Source organism: Pelecanus crispus, chromosome 3 (assembly GCF_030463565.1).
Source record: "Pelecanus crispus isolate bPelCri1 chromosome 3, bPelCri1.pri, whole genome shotgun sequence".
Lineage (NCBI taxonomy): Eukaryota > Metazoa > Chordata > Aves > Pelecaniformes > Pelecanidae > Pelecanus > Pelecanus crispus.
Genome location: NC_134645.1, coordinates 91,553,659 through 91,573,944, shown reverse-complemented (window position 1 = coordinate 91,573,944; position 20,286 = coordinate 91,553,659). Strand labels below are relative to the sequence as shown.

Here is a 20,286-nt window from a genome sequence, read left to right as displayed (position 1 = left end):
ATACATGTACATCCATATACACATTTTGCCTATTCATGTACACATACATATATGAGTAGCTATTTAGGTACATATACCTACATATGGTATGTATATGGTATGTGTGCCTGTTTATACGTATGTATAAACATCTATGTATTTAATTTACATGTACGTATGTTTATGCATACCTACATGTATATTTATGCATACGTATATATAAGTACCTATTTAGGTACATATACCTACATATGGTATGCATGCCTGTTTATATGTATGTATAAACATATATGTACGTAATTTATATGTATGTATATTTACACATACCTACATGAATATTTATGCATACCTACATATATGTTTATACATACGTACACATGAGTACCTATTTTGGTACATATACCTACATATGGTATGCATGCCTGTTTATATGTATGAACATGTATGTACGTAATTTATATGTACGTATATTTACGCATACCTACATGAATATTTATGCGTACCTACATATATGTTTATACATACGTATATATGAGTACCTATTTAGGTACATATACCTACATATTGTATGTATGCCTGTTTATACATATGTATAAACATATAGGTATGTGATTTATATGTACATATATTTATGCACACCTGTATATATGTTTATACATACGTATATATGAGTCCATATTTAGGTACATACAGCTACATATCGTATGTATGCCTGCCTATACATATGTATAAACATATATGCATGTAATTTATATGTATGTATATTTATGCATACCTACATACAGCTATAGGCGTCCACGTACACGGTTTGCATGCACATACCGATGTTTATGTACGCGTGCGCATCTATTCCCATGCGTCCGTACACGTATGTTCGGTACATATGCAGGCACGTGCGCCCATACCCTCCGCACGTACAGACACATATATATTCCGTACAGGCAGGTATTTCTCTACGTGCACCTCCGCGTTGCGCACGCAGACGGCAGCCTGGGCAGGGTCCCGCCCGCATCCCCGCCCGCCCCCGCTCTGCCCGGCCCCGCTCTGCCCGCCCGCCCCGCGGCGGCCTTGGCCCAGGCCGCGTCCCCATGGCAACGGCGCCCGCCTGCGCCCCGCTCCCGCCGTCTGCCGCCGCCCGCGCCGCGCCGGGCCGGGCCGGGCAGGGCAGGGCCGGGGGGGTCGGCCGGTGAGAGCGGGATGTTTTGGGGGCACCCGGGGCGGTGGGAGCGGCGGGGCCGAGGGGCTGGTGGGCGGCGGGCGGCCCCCGGCCGGCGGTGTGGGGGAGAGGGCGGCCCTCAGGCGCTTGAGGAGAAACGTTGAAAGGCGCGCCCGAAATCTTAAATAAGCGTTAATCCCGTTAAGGTGTGTGCTTGCCCAGTATGTCTTGTGACCAGACCGAGAGTGTCATCAAGAGAATCATTCGCGAAATCGGGCAAGAATGCGCCGCCCAGGGACAAACTGTTTCTGAAACCTTGGTGGCGTTCATGGTAAGAGCAAATTAAATGTTTAGGGTGGTTTTTTTTAATTATTATTATTTCATCTGGGTGTTTTTCTAATCACGTTCAAATTCTTACGTGATCCGTAAAATATTAAGACACATATGTATTGATAGCATATAGATATAGCATATAGAACTTTCAAACCTGGGTGCCCGTAGCTTGGCAGTTCAAACCAGTTTTAAGGCTTTCGTGAGGCAGGGGCTTAATTTTACATACGATGAATAGTTCCCCCGAAGTCGCTGACTGACACTGCTTGGACTGAACGACGTGAAGCGTGGACATAAATCGTTCCTTTGGTCTTAAAAGCCAACAAACTTCAAATGGCAGCTCCGCAGCAGCCTGCCCAGGCTGGGATGGCGACAGCCGAGGCTTTCAGGGGTGACTTGAACTTCGAAACATCTTGGTTACTGATAGCCCGCATTGGGAAGTTTTAAAGGGGCGTTCAGTGATACTGGGTATCGGGTCCTAAAAACATGCGAAAGTATTTCATTCCTCAGAATTGCTATCTATGTGAGTATAAGGCCCTGAAAAGGCTGCAGGTACTGGGAACTCTTTGAACTCCAAATGAGAGGTCCCCCTTAGTTTTCTTCTGCAGGCAGATAGACCATTTTTTTTCTTTCTAAAGTGAAAATGAGAAGTGTTCCCAAGTTTTAATAACATTTCTTCCCACTCTTTCGTAAATGAATAAAAAGGCATGACGCATAGGTGAATGTTTATTGCAGCAGCTATTTTTATTCTTTGACGCTTACCTCTTCCCTCTATTGTGATGGATTCTTTGTTTGTTTCTCTGTGTAGGCTGGGCCAGGTAGTATAAATGGGCTGAATATTTGAACAAGTGGGCTTGGATCCCACTTAAGCTAAAAATTAAATTGAATCAATCTCAGTGTTGTCCTTGGTAGACAATTATAAGTATCCTAAAAAACATTACACACTTTGGCATCTCACTTTAGGAGACACAGCACCGCTGCAGAATATAGTCTGAATGTATCTGCAAAGCTGTGTGTGCAGAAAGATGGAGCTAGGTTCTTTCTTTATTGATGGCATAAGAACAGAATCAGCTCTTCATAAACCTGTATATGAATGTAAGTGGTTCACAGCAGTACTGTTAGTCTGCCATTCTTTTTTTCCTAAAGGTGACACCAAGCCTTTAAAAAATACATTGGGATCAAAAGCAATATTAATTGTCAGCATAAAAATTTCCATGGGTAAAAAACATTCCCATGTGGCTGGCACGATACCCAGCATGCATACCAGTTGCAAACATGCACATATTTCTCTGTGTGTAGAACACTATGAATTTTTTATCCAGATGGTAAATGTTTGTATTGATGCATACAACACCAACTGAGAAGTGTATAAACAACCATGACAGATTTTTATATTAGAAAAATATTTTCCCAGGGAATTTTTGAAGGAGCTGTATTTAAATATTTCTCTGCAAAGTTTGCATCACAAATAGACTTCTTTCCACTTATGTCTGAGAACTGAGATTGAAACTGGCAACACATGTGAAATGAAGTAACTTTTTCATTATCAAAGATTGAAATGGAAAAAAAGAATAGTAAAGAAGTACTGACTGCATCTCAGATTTTTCAGAAAACAAAAGTTTAGTTGCAAAGAGTATATATTGAGATGTAAATTAATAGCTTTCTTTTGGCGATCTCTAGGTGAAAGCTGTTGGTTTAGATCCAAGAAATGACTTCAATGTGGATCGAATCCTTACAAAAAACAATGTGGAAAATCTTATCCAGGTAATTCTGACATGATCTTGAGAGTCAGTACTTAGCTAAGACTTTAGTGTTATTTGCTACCTGTTCCTGTAACTAAAATGCCATTTTATTTTCATATGAACACTTTCAAAATTTTAATGACACTTTATTCTCATGGTTCTGTAGCTAAAGACTGGACTATGAGTTTCCTCATGTAAAAAAAAGCCTTATACTTCATTAGCGTTCATAGTATGTCGAGAGAATGGTAGGGAGGGGGCTTTACTGCTGTTGTGAAACCTGTAGCATAGTCACTGTCAGTTCAGATGTTTCCCCTGTGATGAGAAAGAACGCACTTCTCTGTCTCTCTTCTTAGCTCTGTGTTACCAGGCTGCTTGACACAACAAACCCATCCCTGAGCACAATTAAGATGCAAGTTTACTTTGATATGAACTATGCAAACCGAGGTAATTTCAAGATAAACAAATTTTTTCATAGAGTAAGTTGATTCTGAGTTTAGGATTTAATATCTCTCTCTGTAGGGCTAATAATGATTCCTGTTAAATGACTGCTGGCAGTAAAGCAAAACAAAAAACCCTGGAGAAATGTACTATATAGGGCTATGGTGGTTCAGTGTGGATGTAGTAGGGAAAAAATGCACATTAGATTTGAGACTACACTCATCCTTTCTGAGAGATTTACTGAATGTAATGTATTAGATCACTTGAGGACAATTATGCTTTCACGTGCAGTGGCTAGCTGCCTTCAGCAAGAAAAACTTGCGCTGCACCTGTGTATCCAAAAGAGGACCAGTACTCAGAACTGCTCTCATGTATCTGAAAGAGAACTTGATGTTTCATCAATATCCCTAATTGAGATGAGCAATCTTGAACAATCAGTTACAGTTTTAACCCAGTATGTTTTGGTCTCATCAGTGGCAACTACATATGGTCTGAGAATGGGAATGCGGAAGAAAAATGAGGTGGGGAGAATGTCTCTGCTGTAACTGTAACTTCAGATCTCAATGGGATAGTGAGGGCTGGCTGGGACACAGAAGACACAGAACAAGAGTAGACAAAAAATAAACATTTCAGTGTGGGTTGGTCATGAAAATGTTTTCTTTTTAGCATGGATTAAAACCAAAAATTAGCAAAACTAGAAAGCTGCTCCGAAGTCTTCCAGGCTCAGTAAGCTCAATAAGTCCAGTAAGATTCTGAGATCCTGAGTAATGTTCAGATCTGGGCGTGTAACTTCAGATGGGGGGGGGGGGGGGGGGGGGGAGTGTTTGGGGGGTGTGTGTGGGGGGGGGGGGTGGGGGGGTGTGTGTGTGTGTGGTGTGTGTCTGTGTGTGTGTCTGTGTGTGTGTGTTAGATCCTGCTGCAGTCAGAGGAGTCCAGAGAGCCAGAGACTTGCTGCTTAATTTGGCCTGAATAGTTCTCTGGACTCTACTGACTGATGTTAATCGTGCTAATTATATTAATGTTTAACTCCACTGTTGTTAATTATAATGGTATGGTACCTTGAACATCTCTTTCACACATCTGTGCTTCAGAAACCTTAAGTTGGTGCTCTGACTGTGGCAATGAATTGCACCCTCTGTGTAACCCAAATTCCAAATAATTTAGATAGCACTTTCTAACAGTCCTTCTTTCCTAGCTGAATTACTCAGTGAGCAGCATCATGTTCTGGAGAGACGGCTGGCTCCTGTGGTCAGAGATATCACAGATAGTCATCCTCGTGTGCAAGAAGAAATGGAGAATGTGTATCGAAAGATCATTAGCTACATGCTGCTGAGCTCTGGCCTGGGATCCCCAACAGATATTGAGGTTGTCAGGGAGGTGACAGGTCAGTAAACTCCCAGCTGTGAAACTGGGCTTTTCTTCTTGAAAATTAAAATTTCACCTTCTCTTTGCTGATCTTTAGATACAGATGTGGTAAACTGTGATGACGGCTTGCTACCCAAACTGTCACTGCTCAACCGTGAAGTCTAAATTTGCCATGGATTTCCTACTTTTTGCAGTTGTTCAGGAGAGGGTGTTTTTGCTTGTTTAATGATTCTTTTCTGTTCTCTCATATTGAGGGTTTTCTCACCCTTTGTAATGCTTCTAGCTGCCCTGCAGAGTGTATTCCCCCAGACAGAGATGATTACTTTCCTCTCACTCAGTAAGAAGAACAAAGAGCAACAGCTGAAAAAGCTCGCCATGCTAGTCACAGGAATTCGGTTGTACAACAAGGAATGCAGGAAAGGAGGAAGCGGCATTGATGACTGTAAGTAAACAACTGCATTTGGGCTGTGTATTCCCAGTTAATTCTTCCTGGCCTTCTTCACTGGAGCAGCTCCAATAATATCCCATCTCTCTAGATAAATAGCTTTGACTGAGGGTCTGTAAACCTGATGGAAAAGTACATATTTGGTATTTAGTTATAGGTTTCCGCGTAGGCTACTACTTTTTAGCTAAGAAGGAGCCCTATGTGGTTAATGTGGAAGGATTATATGTATTAACTTCATGCACTTATTTACCTCATGATAACTTTTCCCTGATCCCTTGCCATTAAGTGAATTAAACAGGTAATGTTTGCCTTTAAAAGCATGTAATTAAAATCTGGAAAGGGCACTGTCAATCCAGTTACAATTTTCTGTTGCATATGCGTAATGAGAAGTGATAAAAGTTGCTGGGGCATTATCTGTATTCTGATAATTTGGAGTAACCTCTTCAGAGTCTTAACATGTTCTCAAAAATCTTTCGCATTTTGAAACCTTGTCAGTGGAAATGTTTTTGTGAATATGCATGTAGTATTGTAGCTCAGTGTGGAGACTTCTTTGTAACTGGTCTGCAGCCCAGTTTTAGAGGAAACTGAGAACTGAAAATTGTGCAGATTGCCTAAAGTCTCTCAGGAAACCCATGTCAGTAGTATCAGCTGAACTGCATCATAAAGCAAGTTTTCTCACAGTCATTGACTTGACTGTGATATTTCCACACCTGTAATTCTCACTATTTGGAACCACTTGACTAGTAAGGTACAGTGGTTGAAACTAGTATGCAAGCATTTGGAAATGCATGAATTAAGGACAAAATTTAGCGATTTTATTGGAAGCCTACTTTGCTCAAATACTGCACTGTAATCTTCACTGTAATCTTTTGCTAATGATTTAAACAATCCTTTTTATATGTATCTCATATTTATTCTATATAAACAGTGCCAGCCATTCTGAATGAAGCCATTCCGTCAGCTACACGGACTGTCGATGAAGGTCTTAATACTTGCCATACACTAGCCCACCAGTACACAGCTCTGTTGGAATCCATGCAGGAAGACCAACGCAGATATACACAGCTTAGTTCTTTTAAACTAAAAGAAGCGCTGTTCAACGTGAGACAATATGAGGCCTTCCTTTGCATCCTTCTGGTGAGATACCATCATGTTATATCCTGTGGGGTTTTATTGCAGATGGAATGTATTCAAGTTACCTACTTATACAGGACAAAAATATCAGAAAAACGATTCAGAAATAAATGAAATCAAATTTATCTCACTATATGAGCATCTACATCATCTGTCATACTGAACTTTGTACCTAACTTGCTGGGTTTGGCTACTGTCAGGTAAAACATAATGAATTAATTGTTTGCTGCAGTGCGACTGTGCTTCCATTTAATTTCTGGAGGTTTCCTTTTTTGGTTTAATTTCATTAACAAAGGACTAAAAAAGTAGGACTTATTTCTTGTTTGTATATTGATAGTCACTCTGCCCCAAAAGGCATGAGAGAAAAAATCTCCTTGTTCAATCCATAAAGCACCTCAGTTTTAGTCTGCAGACATCCCCAACACATATGGAGTCATCGGAAGTCTTTGAAGAATACAATTTAAATTCTTGAAACTTGTTTTGTTTATGAAGACCTTTTAATTTGTCTTTTGAGAAACTGCAGGGTTTAATTAGTTCTTCCTGTATGTCATAAAGCTTGGAAAAATATTTCTCTTTTAAATTTTTTCCAGTTCTCTTCACTATAAAAATGTAGAGGTTTTCTATAAAAATTACTAGTATATGTTTGAGAGAAGCACCTGGTTTTATACCTGAACACTTAAGGAAAAATGCATTTTGTGGAAAGTTAGGGTGCATTTCGTTCCTTAAAACAGTTGTCTGAAAATCGTTCAATGAAGAGATACGAATACACACTGCTTACTAAATACTTGAATTTTGACTGTCATACTTCTTACCTGAAGTAAGTTCTTTTTCCAGTGTGATGCCATTACAAGTGCTCAAGAAGTTGAAAAGATGAATGTGCAGTTTGCAGCAACAATGGAGCAGCTGAAAAACACGGTGCAGAATAAGATTTCCGTAGATACCAAAGAAGTTTTTGTAAGTATTTTGAATGGAAAACCTATTTTTTCTTAATTATAAAAAATTACTAAAGTATTACAAAATACTTTACCAGTGTATTTTTGCATAGTTTGTGTTAAGAAAAAGGCCACATTATTTTCTCTTTATTATAACAGCATCTGTGATTTTTGAAGTGGCAACTAAACTAAAAGACTTGATCTCAAATTAAAAGAAAAGCAATGTACAAAGAGGGAGAGAAAGGATTAAATGGTGTTTTACTGTAAGTGTCTTGAGTAATTTGTCAGTATTTGTAGTACAGTGATATTTTCCTGGTTTGCGTATATATTCTCCTGTTCCTTGCAGAAATAGTAAGAACACAATAACAGCGCATCAGAGTGTAATTTTCTTAAAGTCCTTTCAGATAGCAATTCCTGTAATTACAGTATGAGTCCTTGATATCCTTTTCCTAAAGAAATCAGGTTTCTGTGATGGGGGTTTCAGCCTCTTTGCACCTCCCAATAGCTTCTGAACCTGTTAGCCAGTTTCAGTCAAATTTGTCAGAGTCCAGAGATCCCAAAATATGTCATTTTGTGCCAGTTTTGTGAAAAACAAGCAACTAAAGAGACACAATTAGAGCTGTCCTAAGATCAAGTCTGAAATGGGAATGCCACAATTACGTGCTGGTTTGTGTGCTGTCTGGCCAGTGAGCAGCCACGTAGCTCTGCGCGATCGATGTTCTGTACTTTCACCCTTGGTTGGGAGCTACAGGACATGGGAGGGAGGTGTTGGAGGAAGAGGGAATGAGTGATGCAAACTGCAGGTATTGTGAAGGAGGGTGCTCGATGGCCCTGTGAGAACCTGGGATTATTGTGATGGCATGGTGTAAAGGAAATGGGAGAGAAATGTGTCAGAAACCAGCTTCGTTTAATTTGCTTTTCATGGAAGAGCGCATTATTTTGTGTGATATGCCTATCATTTTAATTCCTTGTAGTTAGCTGTTGAGCTAGCATGCAGTTCATACATATGTTAGGTTATATTTCATCCTTCTAAACAAATAATTAGAAAGCAAAATAAAGTCTACTGTGGAGGAGGGAGGAAGATCATGCCCCCACGACCTACTCGGAATATTTTTTACACTTGCTGTAAGGGCATCTGAGCTGGAAACTCATGGGAGTGGTACTTTAACTGAGGTACATCGCAGATGTGATCTGATGCTTCAGTTTATGTCTGCTTGTGATATTATAAGCCAGATGTTCACATTTGGAGAACATTTTCCCCTCTCGTCCAGCTGCTCAAAGCAGTTGTTTTCTCTTCTTCTGTATCTTTGTGGGGCTTAGGTGACTGGTACACACTTTTCCCTAGAAGCTGTCTGCTGTTGTCTGCTTCCTTCCTAGATTTTCTTCTCTCTTCAGGCTGGTTAGTTGTATTTTCTTCTCTGCTGAAGACAGAATATGTAATGTCTTTTGATTTCAGGTCTTTTGCAGGTAGAGATTTCTCTATTAACACATCATTTAAATAGTTCTTGTCTTCATCTAGTTGCTGAGAAGCTGGATCCTCTACAAATGTAGAGAAGCAGGGCATTCTGTCTTTTAAAAACCGTAGAATAAGGCCTATATTTGTAGTAAACATTTGTTTTAGGAAACATAGTAGCTTTCATTAATATTCTTTGTTTATTCTAGTAAGAATGATTTTGATCTTGCTGCCCTTCCTTAAGTTTCTTCCATTTTTGTAACCATAACATTTCCACAGCGTTAGTGATGCAGATGAATTCCAGAGCTGGCTCTGTTGGCTGTTCTTACAATAATGTTGTTAACATGCATGAAATATAATGTTGTTAGCGTGCATTTCAGATTTGTTGAATGTCTTCCCGTAAATGTTCTGTGTGTTTAGACATTACAGGGCACGTTTTATATCACTGCCATTGAAAGCAGCGTTTATACTTAAAGCCTGTAGGCTTCTTCTGAATGTATGTACACCTGTATGTCAGCATCGCTGCTGGGAATGGCAGCGTCCAGTTTTGTCCTGAACCCTGTACCACTCAGAAGAGGCTTGCACACCGTTAATTTGACACACATGATGGCTTGGGGGCTGTGGTACTAAGTCACTCTGGAAGCAGGGCAGAAAAAATAACAAAGCCTAATAGCTTGTACCTATAGGTGTGGTTTTACTCCATTTGGTAGTTAACCAGGTGCATTTCTTCTGGTCCTTCTTATTCCTGTATGCCTTATTTTCAGTTATAAAACTGTATTGTCAGTGAAGCACTCAATTCCAAGCATGGTCTCAGAGTAACTTATTTGGGAAAGGCTTTGGAGTAAAATGTAGAAAAGTACCATTCCAGCCTATGGGCATACATGCTGGACATACGTGCTTTGGGCATACATGATGGGAGCTCCTCTTACAGTGCCCAGGAGTTCCCCTGGAATATCTGAATGCTGAAGGCCTTGGAGATCAGCCCCGCTTTGTTTATAGCAGGGATTGTTGTCTACAGCACTTGGGTTATGCTGCAGACAAACCAAATCTGCATTTCAGATAATTTTCTTTATTTTCTAGCCTCTCTTTGTTGCACTTTCTAACCTCTGGACCGGCTTTCAGGATGAGATACGACTGCTAAGCTTCCTCACAAATATGACTAACAACCTCCAACAGTTCTCGGAAATCCAATCACAGCTTTTTCCTGAGGAAGTGCTAACATCTCTTCTGGAAGGAGTGACTGTGAAAAGTGATGAGGAAAGGATAAGAGAAACCATGGGTACTGAAAGTTATTACTTTTTTGTTTTCCTTCATTTTCCAAGATTTTGTGGCTTGAATTTTATTTACAGAAGGTGCTACACATTGATTTTTTAATAATCAGAATTTTGCACAGCAAATTAAAATGAGTCTTGTAGTGTGTGGATTTATTTTTCATGTAGTGTAGTTTGGGCTTTTATTTCTGCATATAAAATTAAAATATAGCTACTAGATACAAATATACCTTGTAAAAATGGCAGAATGATCAGAGAATAATATTTCTACATTTTTTTGACATTTCTTAAGTTTGTTTATGTCTTCTTATACCTTTCAGAAATTCTGAAATGGAGGGGGCGATAAAAAAGCTAATTTAATGGGGCTTTGGTTACCAGTAGTATTTGTTTGTAAGATGGTATCCCTAGTAACCAAGTTGTACTCCAGGGGATCTGTAATGCATGAGGGGGTGAAAACGAAATAGAAGAATAAGATATTACCTTCCTGTTCTCATCCCCTGTTTCCAAAGAAAACTAATGCTGCTGAAGAAGGCTCCTGCAGGACTGACTTTTCAGTAGGATCTCTCTTAAGGCAGGGCCAAAATTTCTGCTGTTGGGATCTTGGCACTGCAGGCCACCCTGTGAAGACAGCAGTAATCCTGTCACCCTGTAACATTATTGTATTTTAAACATCTGATGTTTTGTTACTGAAATCTTTCCTTTGTTAAACCTTTTCTTAGGAACCAGAGTGAATGTTTCTGATTTCAAGAACCAAGAATGGCTTTTTCCAGAGACTACGGATAATTTTGACCAGTTGCTAATCCAGTACCATGGTTTCTGTGCACATGCAATTGGTGTGAAAGGCCTCATCCTCCCAGGTATGCTTTGTAGTTAGGTCTTTTCCATACTTTATACATACACAAGTACTAGTGAAAATGTAAAGACATGTTCTGAATGCATCCTCTTATGTCAAAGCTGACATACTGTATTTTCACGTTTGTAATTTTCACACCAGATAACTTACTTCCCCTGTTAAAGTATTTTTGTTTTAAAAAAACACAAATAAACTGCCCTAAAGAGAAGGTAGGAGGGCTTTGAGAGAAAGTAGGCAGAAGCAAGCAGAGGTGGAAACAACATGGGATGGATAAATGTTTCCTCCTGCTATATGTGCATCTGTATAACCTACACTGCAGCTGAATGCAGGGCTTTTTATTGTTGTTAATGTGTTTTAATACAGGCATAGGAAAATAAATGGTCATTCCTTCTATTTTGTGTATCTGTCTGTTGCAGATGGACCCATTTGTGCCTACATCATATGTATTTTTAAACAGTGGATATAAAGTACCAAAAATCTTCTCTGAAAAGAATGCAAAAGTGCACTTGATTAAGTCAACTAATCATAGGATTTTTTTTTTTTATCTTCTAGGGTCATTTGTCTTGAAAGCAAGCCTTATTTCAGCTACCCCATCAGTTCATGCCTTCTGTCTCCCTATTTTTTATAGAACCTATCCATATAGAACTTTTTTAAACCTACAGGAGGTTGGGATGAAAATACTGCTGTTTCTTGGCAGTATTGAAAAATAGATGTTTTAACGGCAATGTAAATTACTTACAGTTATGTAGTATTGCATGAGAGAACAGCTGTCCTGGATTAGGCTGAAGGTCTCTCTAGCCCTGTATCCAATTTCTGGATGTGGTCAGTCATGAACACTTGAAGATTATGAGAAATCAAGTAGGAATGATCCTTTCTTAATTAGATCCTTTCCCGTTGTAGCAGTCAGTGGTTATGGGATTTCCTCGGGCAAATGTTGTGCCTGTACCTTTCTGTTGAATAATCCTTGATAGATGTTTTCCATTTATCTAATTGCTTTTTGATTCCATTTAGAGTTTGCCATGGGATATTCTTATTGTCAGAGAGTCCCGCAATTATAATTATATATACTATGAAAAGGTACCTCTTCTTCAGGTGGTTTTAAGCTCTGGCTTGATAATTTCATCAAAGACCTGACAGTCGTTCTATTAGGAAAATTAGCAAATAGTAATTTTATATTGCACGCAATTCATGGTTTTATAATCCCGTATCATATTATTTCTCTTCAGTTGTTTGCTTTTAATGCTGAAGAGGCCTCTTTCTGACAGATATGCACTCAGGCATGCTGGATGTGAACTGACCAAAAGCAGTTGTACTGACTTAAGGAAATAGACTTTTCTATATTTAAAAAGCTTACTTTTAGGGATTGATTCTGATTACAGAAAAAAAGGAAGTGAAACTGTCTTGAAGGAAACACAGAATCTTGATTACAAATGTCTTTTGTATTGGATATCATACTGTTCGCTGTTTATTTTGTGGGGCTTGTTTTGGGCTTTTTTTTTTAGGAAATCCTGCTATTGGAATTTTGAAGCACAAGGAAAGATGTTATGTTTTCAGTTCCAAAGAAGCTGCATACATCTTTGCTCAAGATCCAGATAAGTTCATTCAGCTGAACATAGAAAAAGCAAAAGAACATGCAGAGCTAATTCATCTGCTCGAGCTTCGTCATCAGTTTGAATACCTTGCTCCGTATGCACAGGTATACATTGCCCATGCCTCTTGCTGAATAGCTGTTGGGTCACTGGTTGGTCTGTCCTTTCTAGAACATAAAGAGAACAGATGATACCCATCTTTAGAAAAGAAGTATAATCATCTGCCTATCATACAGAATGTCTGAAGGTCCATCTTTTCCAGGTTTTCAGGGTGTTGATAAGAAACGTTTTCCCTTCATGTTGTTCTCACCTTCTCTCTTCACAGGAGAATATGTAGAGCCAAAGGATTGTGGCAGCGATAAAAGCTGTTCGTCCTTAGCCTAGGAAGACCCTGTGTCTGATGTTTCTTTTTCTCATTTTTGCAAAAGTAGCTTAAAGGGACAGTAAATAAATGCAACAGAAGATAATCCAGATACCATATTAACTGGAGCTTTCGCCCAGCAGTTCATCAGTATGTGCTGGATGAGGGTGTAGTGATATCTGGGGACAGGAATTATGGAACATATTACAAAATGAAAGGGCACTCATTAATAATGAATGCAACAGTGCTATGATGTGAAATCCAAAGACTTGATTTGGACTGATAGACATTCTCTGTGATACACTGTGAATTCTAGGTCCCTAGCCATGCAAAGTGTGTAGTCTTGAACTGGCTCTTGATGAGAAAGATATGGTTTATATCCTGGCTCTGGCAGGGATATAAGCACTTCTCCTAATTATGATTTGTGATTTTTAGTCCATTCATAAAGATAAACTGAGGTGCCTGCATCATAAAATACTGGTGGTGGTGGGATCCCTTTTTATCAAAATCCAATGATTAAAGCACTCACGCAGCTGGGATGTGGGAGTCTGAAATTCAGCTGTGGCCTCTGCCTAAAGGGATTTCTGTCAGAATTTAAATCCATCAAATACTTAATGGTTTCTTCTTTTTTAGTAGGGGCAGGGTGGAACAAAAATGTTTTTACTGTAAAAATCATTATCCACTTGTGGTTTGCAGATTTTTATTTGCTTTTTAAAAGTAGCATATCCATATGCTGTTTTGCTTAGATGTCTGTATTCTTCTCATTAATGTCTTGCTTGGTTTTGATTTCTTTTTCATCCAGGCCAGAAATGCAGACAAATGTTTGACGAAACCAACCGCAAAATGTGACAGTAGTACTCAAACTGATACTCATATCTTGCCTCCAACTATTGTGACGTCCTATGAATGGAATGAATGGGAACTGAGAAGAAAAGCTATAAAATTGGTTTGTATTGTTATTACCAGATTTTCATTGTTGGATAACAAAGTACAGAATAAATTACTGTAAACTTTTGTTCCTTACAACATAAATCTAACCTTATTCAAAGATGTACACTTCCATTACAACTGGCTCAATATTTTTTCCAGATATTTTTTCTGTGTATTTCTAGACTTTCTTATTCCCACACTTTTTCCATATTTTCCCCAATTTTTTGAGCAGTGCTTCCACTGTCATGTCTATTAATTCGAAATTTTTCATTTGCCTGCTTTAAGTAATAAGAGCTTGTTGATTAGCATTGAATTTTTAAGTTCTTTCTCTACACTCAAATGAATTTAATAGTTTGAAGAAATTGCTATATACTTTCCTTGTAAAAAAAAGTTGCAGAAAGGTTTGGGTCAGGCAAAACGTTTTTGCAACTTCAGCAATTTATATTAATATTTATCACCATCAAGTAAGAAGAGGAAAAATGTAGTAACTGGCAGACAGAATGGTTAGGAGTCCCTTTGGATGTGTTTGACCCTGCAGAAGCTTTCTTTGAGCTAACTGATCCATCCTTGAAAGGTATCAAAGCATGAGGCTTTTTTTTTTTCCTTTTTTTTTTTTGCATAATGAAATATTTTTCATTTTATCGTCATTCTTCATGTTTGCTAAAAACAATTCTGCCCTTTTTGAAAAACAAATTTTCCTCTTTCATGTAGGACCAATTCAGAGCAGTAAGAAACAGAGCAAGTAGGTTTTGTGTTGTACATATAATCCAGAGGAAATGTTTGTTATGCTATCATGATGATTTTCTGATGGATTGGAAATCACAGTCTGTCCACAGAAGGTTAGCCACATAGATAAAAAGTTTTAAAGTAACAGTGTACATTTAAGAAGCTCTTTCTGTCGTTTGCCAGCACATGCAGTTGTCAAGGTATAGCACTTGATTTTCACAGTTCCAAAATTTTGGACTGAGAAGTCTTGCCAGTGTTAACTGGCTTATAAAGGTTTCCAAGTAATAGTTGTTACTGAGGGATATAAAGAAGCCGATTGGGTTTACAAGAGGCCTGGCTAAAAGCCTCCTTTGCTTCTGTAATGGACAAAAGTACATAAATAAATGTAAGATGTGGTCAGTGGTTTATCTTTAGCACAAGCAAAGGCGGATGTTTTCCAATAGCTGAGCGTGAAGACTGTTCACAAGCAAATTTGTAGCTTGTTAGTTTGAAATACTTAGTACTTTAAAGTACTAAGGGTGTTTTAGCTTCAACTGTCCATATGGGAGATTAGTGATGCTGAGTTGAAACAAAAAATCCCAGGTGCATGCAAAAGTGTTTTGTCTACAGTGACTAATGCTGAATTTGTAGATGATACAATAATTAGAATTGAAGTGCTAAAATAACAGAAATAGCTTACCAAAGCATCTGTGAATTTGATAGTTTTAGGGGAGCATCGGACATATTTGCAGGTTTTGTTAGAGGGTGACCTCAGATGCTTTGGGGTTTTTCCTGTTGTTCATACTTAGCCAGAAAATTTGCAGTGATAGGAAGTGTTAAAATAGGAGTTTGTTAGAACACATATCTGATGTTAGAAGTAAAATTTTCAGCTCACATTTGTTTCTCTCTGCAAGCATAGTTCCTGGCAATAGCATACATTCAGTTTTCAAGAGGGATAAACTTCTCTAAGTATCTCATGTATCTCATGCCTGCTCTTGTTTTAATTGTCATTAAAACCCTCAGAAAAAAAGACTAAAACATTGTCTTTCTTTCCATGCCACCTCTTCCGTAAATTCCTTATTGTTCTTTTCTGTATTTTCCTTGATGACACTGTGCATAAGATTCAGTTGTAGATTAAGATATCAAAATGAGTCTACATATAGGTGCTTCAACTTCCATTCCAGTTGCTAGAGACCTGGCTAGTGGAGTCAGGAGAATATTTTGACTCACGCTGACATGAACACTGAATTTGGCCAACTTAATCACTCTCCAGCTTCCACTGACTCCAGTCTCTGCTGACTGGATTTTGTGTATTTTGATGACAACATTATTTCATATATTTACAGTGTCTTACATCATTGCTGACAAGTGAGCCTTCTAGGCTCACTGGAAGAAGGAACGTTGTTGTTTGAAGTGCTGACTTTGTAATATTAACACTTTTTGAGAAGTGGTTTTGTTGTTGTATCTACAGCAGTTTCTGTGATTAAACAGAGCTTTAATCATAAATTACCTTACCTTTTGCCCCTTGCCAAGGTGTTAATAAGCAGGGTCTTGAAAGAAGGCATTTTTCCTTTTTATCTGGTACTTTGTGACACCAACACCTAAACCTTGTCACGTTTGGTTTGAAACCAGACAAAGGCATGATCCTGTAGTTTGGTTATCCACAATATTTGGGATCCTCAAGCTTGTTTTAGGTTTCAGATGCCCAAAGGGATTTATCTGCCTGCCATCTTATTCAGTGTGCTTTCAGACTCATTGAAATTAGTCTGAAGCGCTGGAAGAGCTTAACATGAAAACAACATTCTGTTCTAACAAAACAAAGGCTCCAGCATTTAACAAAATTTGACGCACTGTGACAGAAAGGAAAACACGAAAGCAGTAAGAGGCTGACTTAAAATTGTGTGGGCTACATACAGTGCTCTTGGCACATCCTGTTAGTTCAGGAGTTACCAAATCACAGTTGCAACTGTGCGTTGACAGTAGGGTGAAGTGGGCTGTGTTCCAGGTTTGTGAAGCCCATAGATGTAAAACATACAAAACCACCTAAGTATACACTAGTGCCAAAATGTTGAAACAAAATTTTGCTTAATCTGATTCTTTTTGTGTCTTTAGGCCAATTTGCGCCGCAAATTAACTCATGCCATGCAGACTGATCTCAGCCATATGAGAAGAGAGAACTCCACCCAAGTGTACTTGCCAAAATATGTTAGCACCCAGACCAAGCGTGACAACTCGAGCAGTGTACCCAGACCACAGATTTTCTTGGAAGGTCTCCGAGGAGGATCATCTACTACTACTCATATGGTCAAAGTAGACTTAACAAGAGCGGTAGATGAAACCTAAGTGAAAATGAGAAACCTAAAAATATATATTGAATGGATGTATAAAAATCCCTGCATATATCTGAACTAAGATACAAAAGATTTCACTGTGTCTCTTGATTCCAGGAGCAGTTTATTTATTTTGTTTACCTTATCCGTTGGGGCTGCTGACTGGCATTAAGTGATAGAAATGATAAGCCTGAAACACCCAGATTTTAAACAGCAATTTAGAATCAAGATGTTCCCAAAGACCTAAACTAACATTTAAATGTATAGTGTGTGTTCTGGGATTTTCTTGAGGTTTTAATACAATGATTGCATGCTGAAACACTGTGTTTAAGAGCCATGGCTTTGGTACATGAAAAGGGCCGTGTAAGACAAATAGCTTTTATGAGATACAGGGCCAATGCTGCAGCTCCTATGGAGGCATAATTCCCATTGATGTGAAACAAAACTGATCCCAGGAGAGTCACCCGAATGTCACAGCTCCACCCTTTAAGCAGAATCATCAAGAAGGTAAAAACAGCAAAATGTGATCGATTTAGGTCGCTGGGCCTGTCCACTTGTGCTCTCGTTATCCCAAGTGTCTCTGCAGGGTGATCAGCGTTATGAGTGTAGGCCGAGGTGGGGAGGTCAAGAGGAGGGAACCTCGCTTGGATGGCTCTGGCAGCCTTTCAGGTCTCTGGTAATTTCCATATTCCTTGGCTAAACAGTGTGCTGGTGAGCACACTGGAAACCATAGGAACTTGACTTCGGGGCACCTTTTTGAAAGCTCTGTTTCACTTGTGTTTGAAAAACTAAACCACAACAGGAAAAGGTTTTTAGCTTTATTTCGTCGGGGCAGTGAAGTATGTGCTGGCTCCGATCGACGCAGCTGCAGCCAGTGTTTCTGTTTGTGAAAACCTGAATCATTTGAGCTGTAAGATGAAACGTCTTCTCAAAGGGAAGTAGGGGGTACTTGAAAACAGAGATACTTTTCACAACAACAAATTGCTCCATGAACTATTATCGGCAGAAAGTCCAGGTGTGCAACTGTGATTGCCGTAGGGTGTACTAATGTTTCCAAGTCTTTTTTGGTCAGGTGCAGCATGGTTTCCTGGGTCATTGTTGCACAAGCTTGTGACAACAAAACTCAAGATTCAAGCTGCTGGGTGATTTTTCGGTGGCATTGTGCAGGGTAGCATTCTCTTTTTGTTTTAACTGTCTCCACGTTATCTGGCTTCGCTTTTTAAAGTTATACAGCTGGACAGATCTGCAAGGTATTATTAAAAAAAGAGCAGGAGGGGAGCACAGGAAAAAACTTAAGTAAATGGTTTCCACTAGGTGATTTTCTCTTTTGTGAAAAGAAACTCATGAGTAGCAGCCAGATGTGCTGCTCCTCCATGTTTTTCAGTGATGAGCTGGCACTGATTTTTAGATTTATTAATAAAAACATGAATGCTATTACAAGCTGCAGCTTTTTTTTTTTTTTAAATTCAGAGAAAATACCCTGTTGCTGCTTCACTGAATACTTTTTGTTGTCGTCATCTCCATGTATTTTGATCATCATTCCTTTGAACCTTTTACATTGAAGTTACTACTTTTAACCAACCAGCTCGTAATTTAAGAATACAAAATTACATTTATTTAAAAGAAAACTGGTAAGTGAAAATCCCTTTTATCCCACTCACTCTTTTCCCTTTGGAGAAGCTACTGCAGTACTGCAAAATATTGGGGAATACAATTGTAATCATTTCGGGTTTGGCATGGCAGGAACATGCCAGCACATAAGAGCTTGCTACTGGCAATGAGAAATACGCGTGCGAGATTCCTGGGTGTTTACTACAAATAAAACAGTTCAGAAAAAAAGGAGAGGTTACTTTTCAAAATGGCTTTATTTATGTGAAAGGGGAGAGAATGTTCAGCTGATGCCCATTTGGGCCTGAGTTTTTCTTTATTTAAATCTGGTTCTTCTGTTTTGCTGGTGTGCATACCCGTGATGGCAAGACCGTGCAATACTGGGACGGCGTCACGGTCAGAGGTTGGGTAACAAAGCGCAACACTCACGAGTGTCGGGCTTCGAGGTTATCTGAAGGGTGGCTCATCGTAGCACACCGGCATCCTTTGCGTTTACAGCTGGCTTGGGGGCTTTTTCCTTTTTAGCTTTTGCTGCTTGGGGAGCACAAGACAGGTACATAGACATAGAGATACGCAGACACATAGAGATACATAGAAGGGCAGCGAAGCTGGTGAAGGGTCTGGAGCACAGGCCTAATGAGGAGCGGCTGGGGGAACTGGGGTTGTTTAGCCTGGAGAAGAGGAGGCTGAGGGGAGACCTTATCGCTCTCTACAGCTACCTGAAAGGAGGTCGTAGTGAGGTGGGTGTTGGTCTCTTCTCCCATGTAGTTAGCGATAGGATGAGAGGAAATGAGCTCAAGCTGCGCCAGGGGAGGTTTAGGTTGGATATTAGGAAAAATTTCTTTACGGAAAGGGTGGTCAAGAATTGGAACAGGCTGCCCAGAGAGGTGGTGGAGTCCCCATCCCTGGAAGCGTTCAAAAAACGGGTAGATGTGGCACTTCGGGACATGGTTTAGTCTAGTCTACCCTTGATTGGTTTAGTGTGGACTTGGTAGTGTAGGTTAATGGTTGGACTGGATGATCTTAAAGGTCTTTTCCAACCTAAACGATTCTATGATTCTACAGACGCAGCATATTTGAGTTGAATTCCGTACGCTTTACTCAGCAATCTGCACACATCAACACGGTCACCCAGCTCTCCTGGCGGGTTTATGACTGCCTGTGTTGCTGCAGAGTGACGTACCGCTCCATTTTAAACCCTTAACGTCCCCTCAGCCCCCGGAGCGAGGCGTTTTACACGGCCCCTGCTCCACCGCCGCCTCCGCGGCCCGGGGAGCCCAGCCCGGCCGGGAGCGAGGGGGCCGGCTGGCCCGGGCCCGCCCCGACACGCCGCCGAGCTCCGGGCACGGCTCGGCCCGCGCCTTCCCAAACGCCTTCCCTTGCCCACTCGCGGCAGAGAAACACGTCAGCCGGGGAAAGGTGACGAGGGGGAGGACGCAGGCAAGCAGCAGCGCAGCTGTTCAGTGAGCGCATAGCAGAAACGCGCGCCCTCCGCCCGCCGGCGGCTCCCTCCCCGGCCGCGCCCCCCCCGCCGCCGCCGCCATTTCGGGCAGGAAGGCGGCCCTGCCGCCCCGCCCGCCTCACCTCCAGCCCGCCGCGGCTCTGACGGTATTTTGGGGGTGACGCTGCCTTCGGACAGTGCCCGCAGGGGCGCTTCGCACCCTT

At 40.2% G+C, this 20,286-nt stretch overlaps 1 protein-coding gene across 2 annotated transcripts; it reads left to right on the top strand.

Annotated features, from left to right (window-relative positions):
- The first annotated feature begins 1,062 nt into the window (after positions 1–1,062).
- On the top strand, positions 1,063–17,026 carry CFAP206 (cilia and flagella associated protein 206). Of its 2 annotated transcripts, XM_075708301.1 has the most exons (13): positions 1,063–1,157; positions 1,342–1,466; positions 3,146–3,229; positions 3,561–3,651; positions 4,841–5,029; positions 5,294–5,452; positions 6,384–6,592; positions 7,424–7,543; positions 10,055–10,253; positions 10,965–11,102; positions 12,601–12,794; positions 13,851–13,994; positions 16,796–17,026. In XM_075708301.1, the coding sequence occupies exons 2-13, from the start codon at positions 1,359–1,361 to the stop codon at positions 17,024–17,026; spliced, it is 1,866 nt and encodes a 621-aa protein (XP_075564416.1). In that variant the 5' UTR covers positions 1,063–1,157; positions 1,342–1,358. The 2 variants fall into 2 exon arrangements, with proteins under 2 accessions (XP_075564416.1, XP_075564415.1); XM_075708300.1 differs by lacking the exon at positions 1,063–1,157 and having other exon boundaries at positions 1,359–1,466.
- Positions 17,027–20,286: the final 3,260 nt, after the last annotated feature.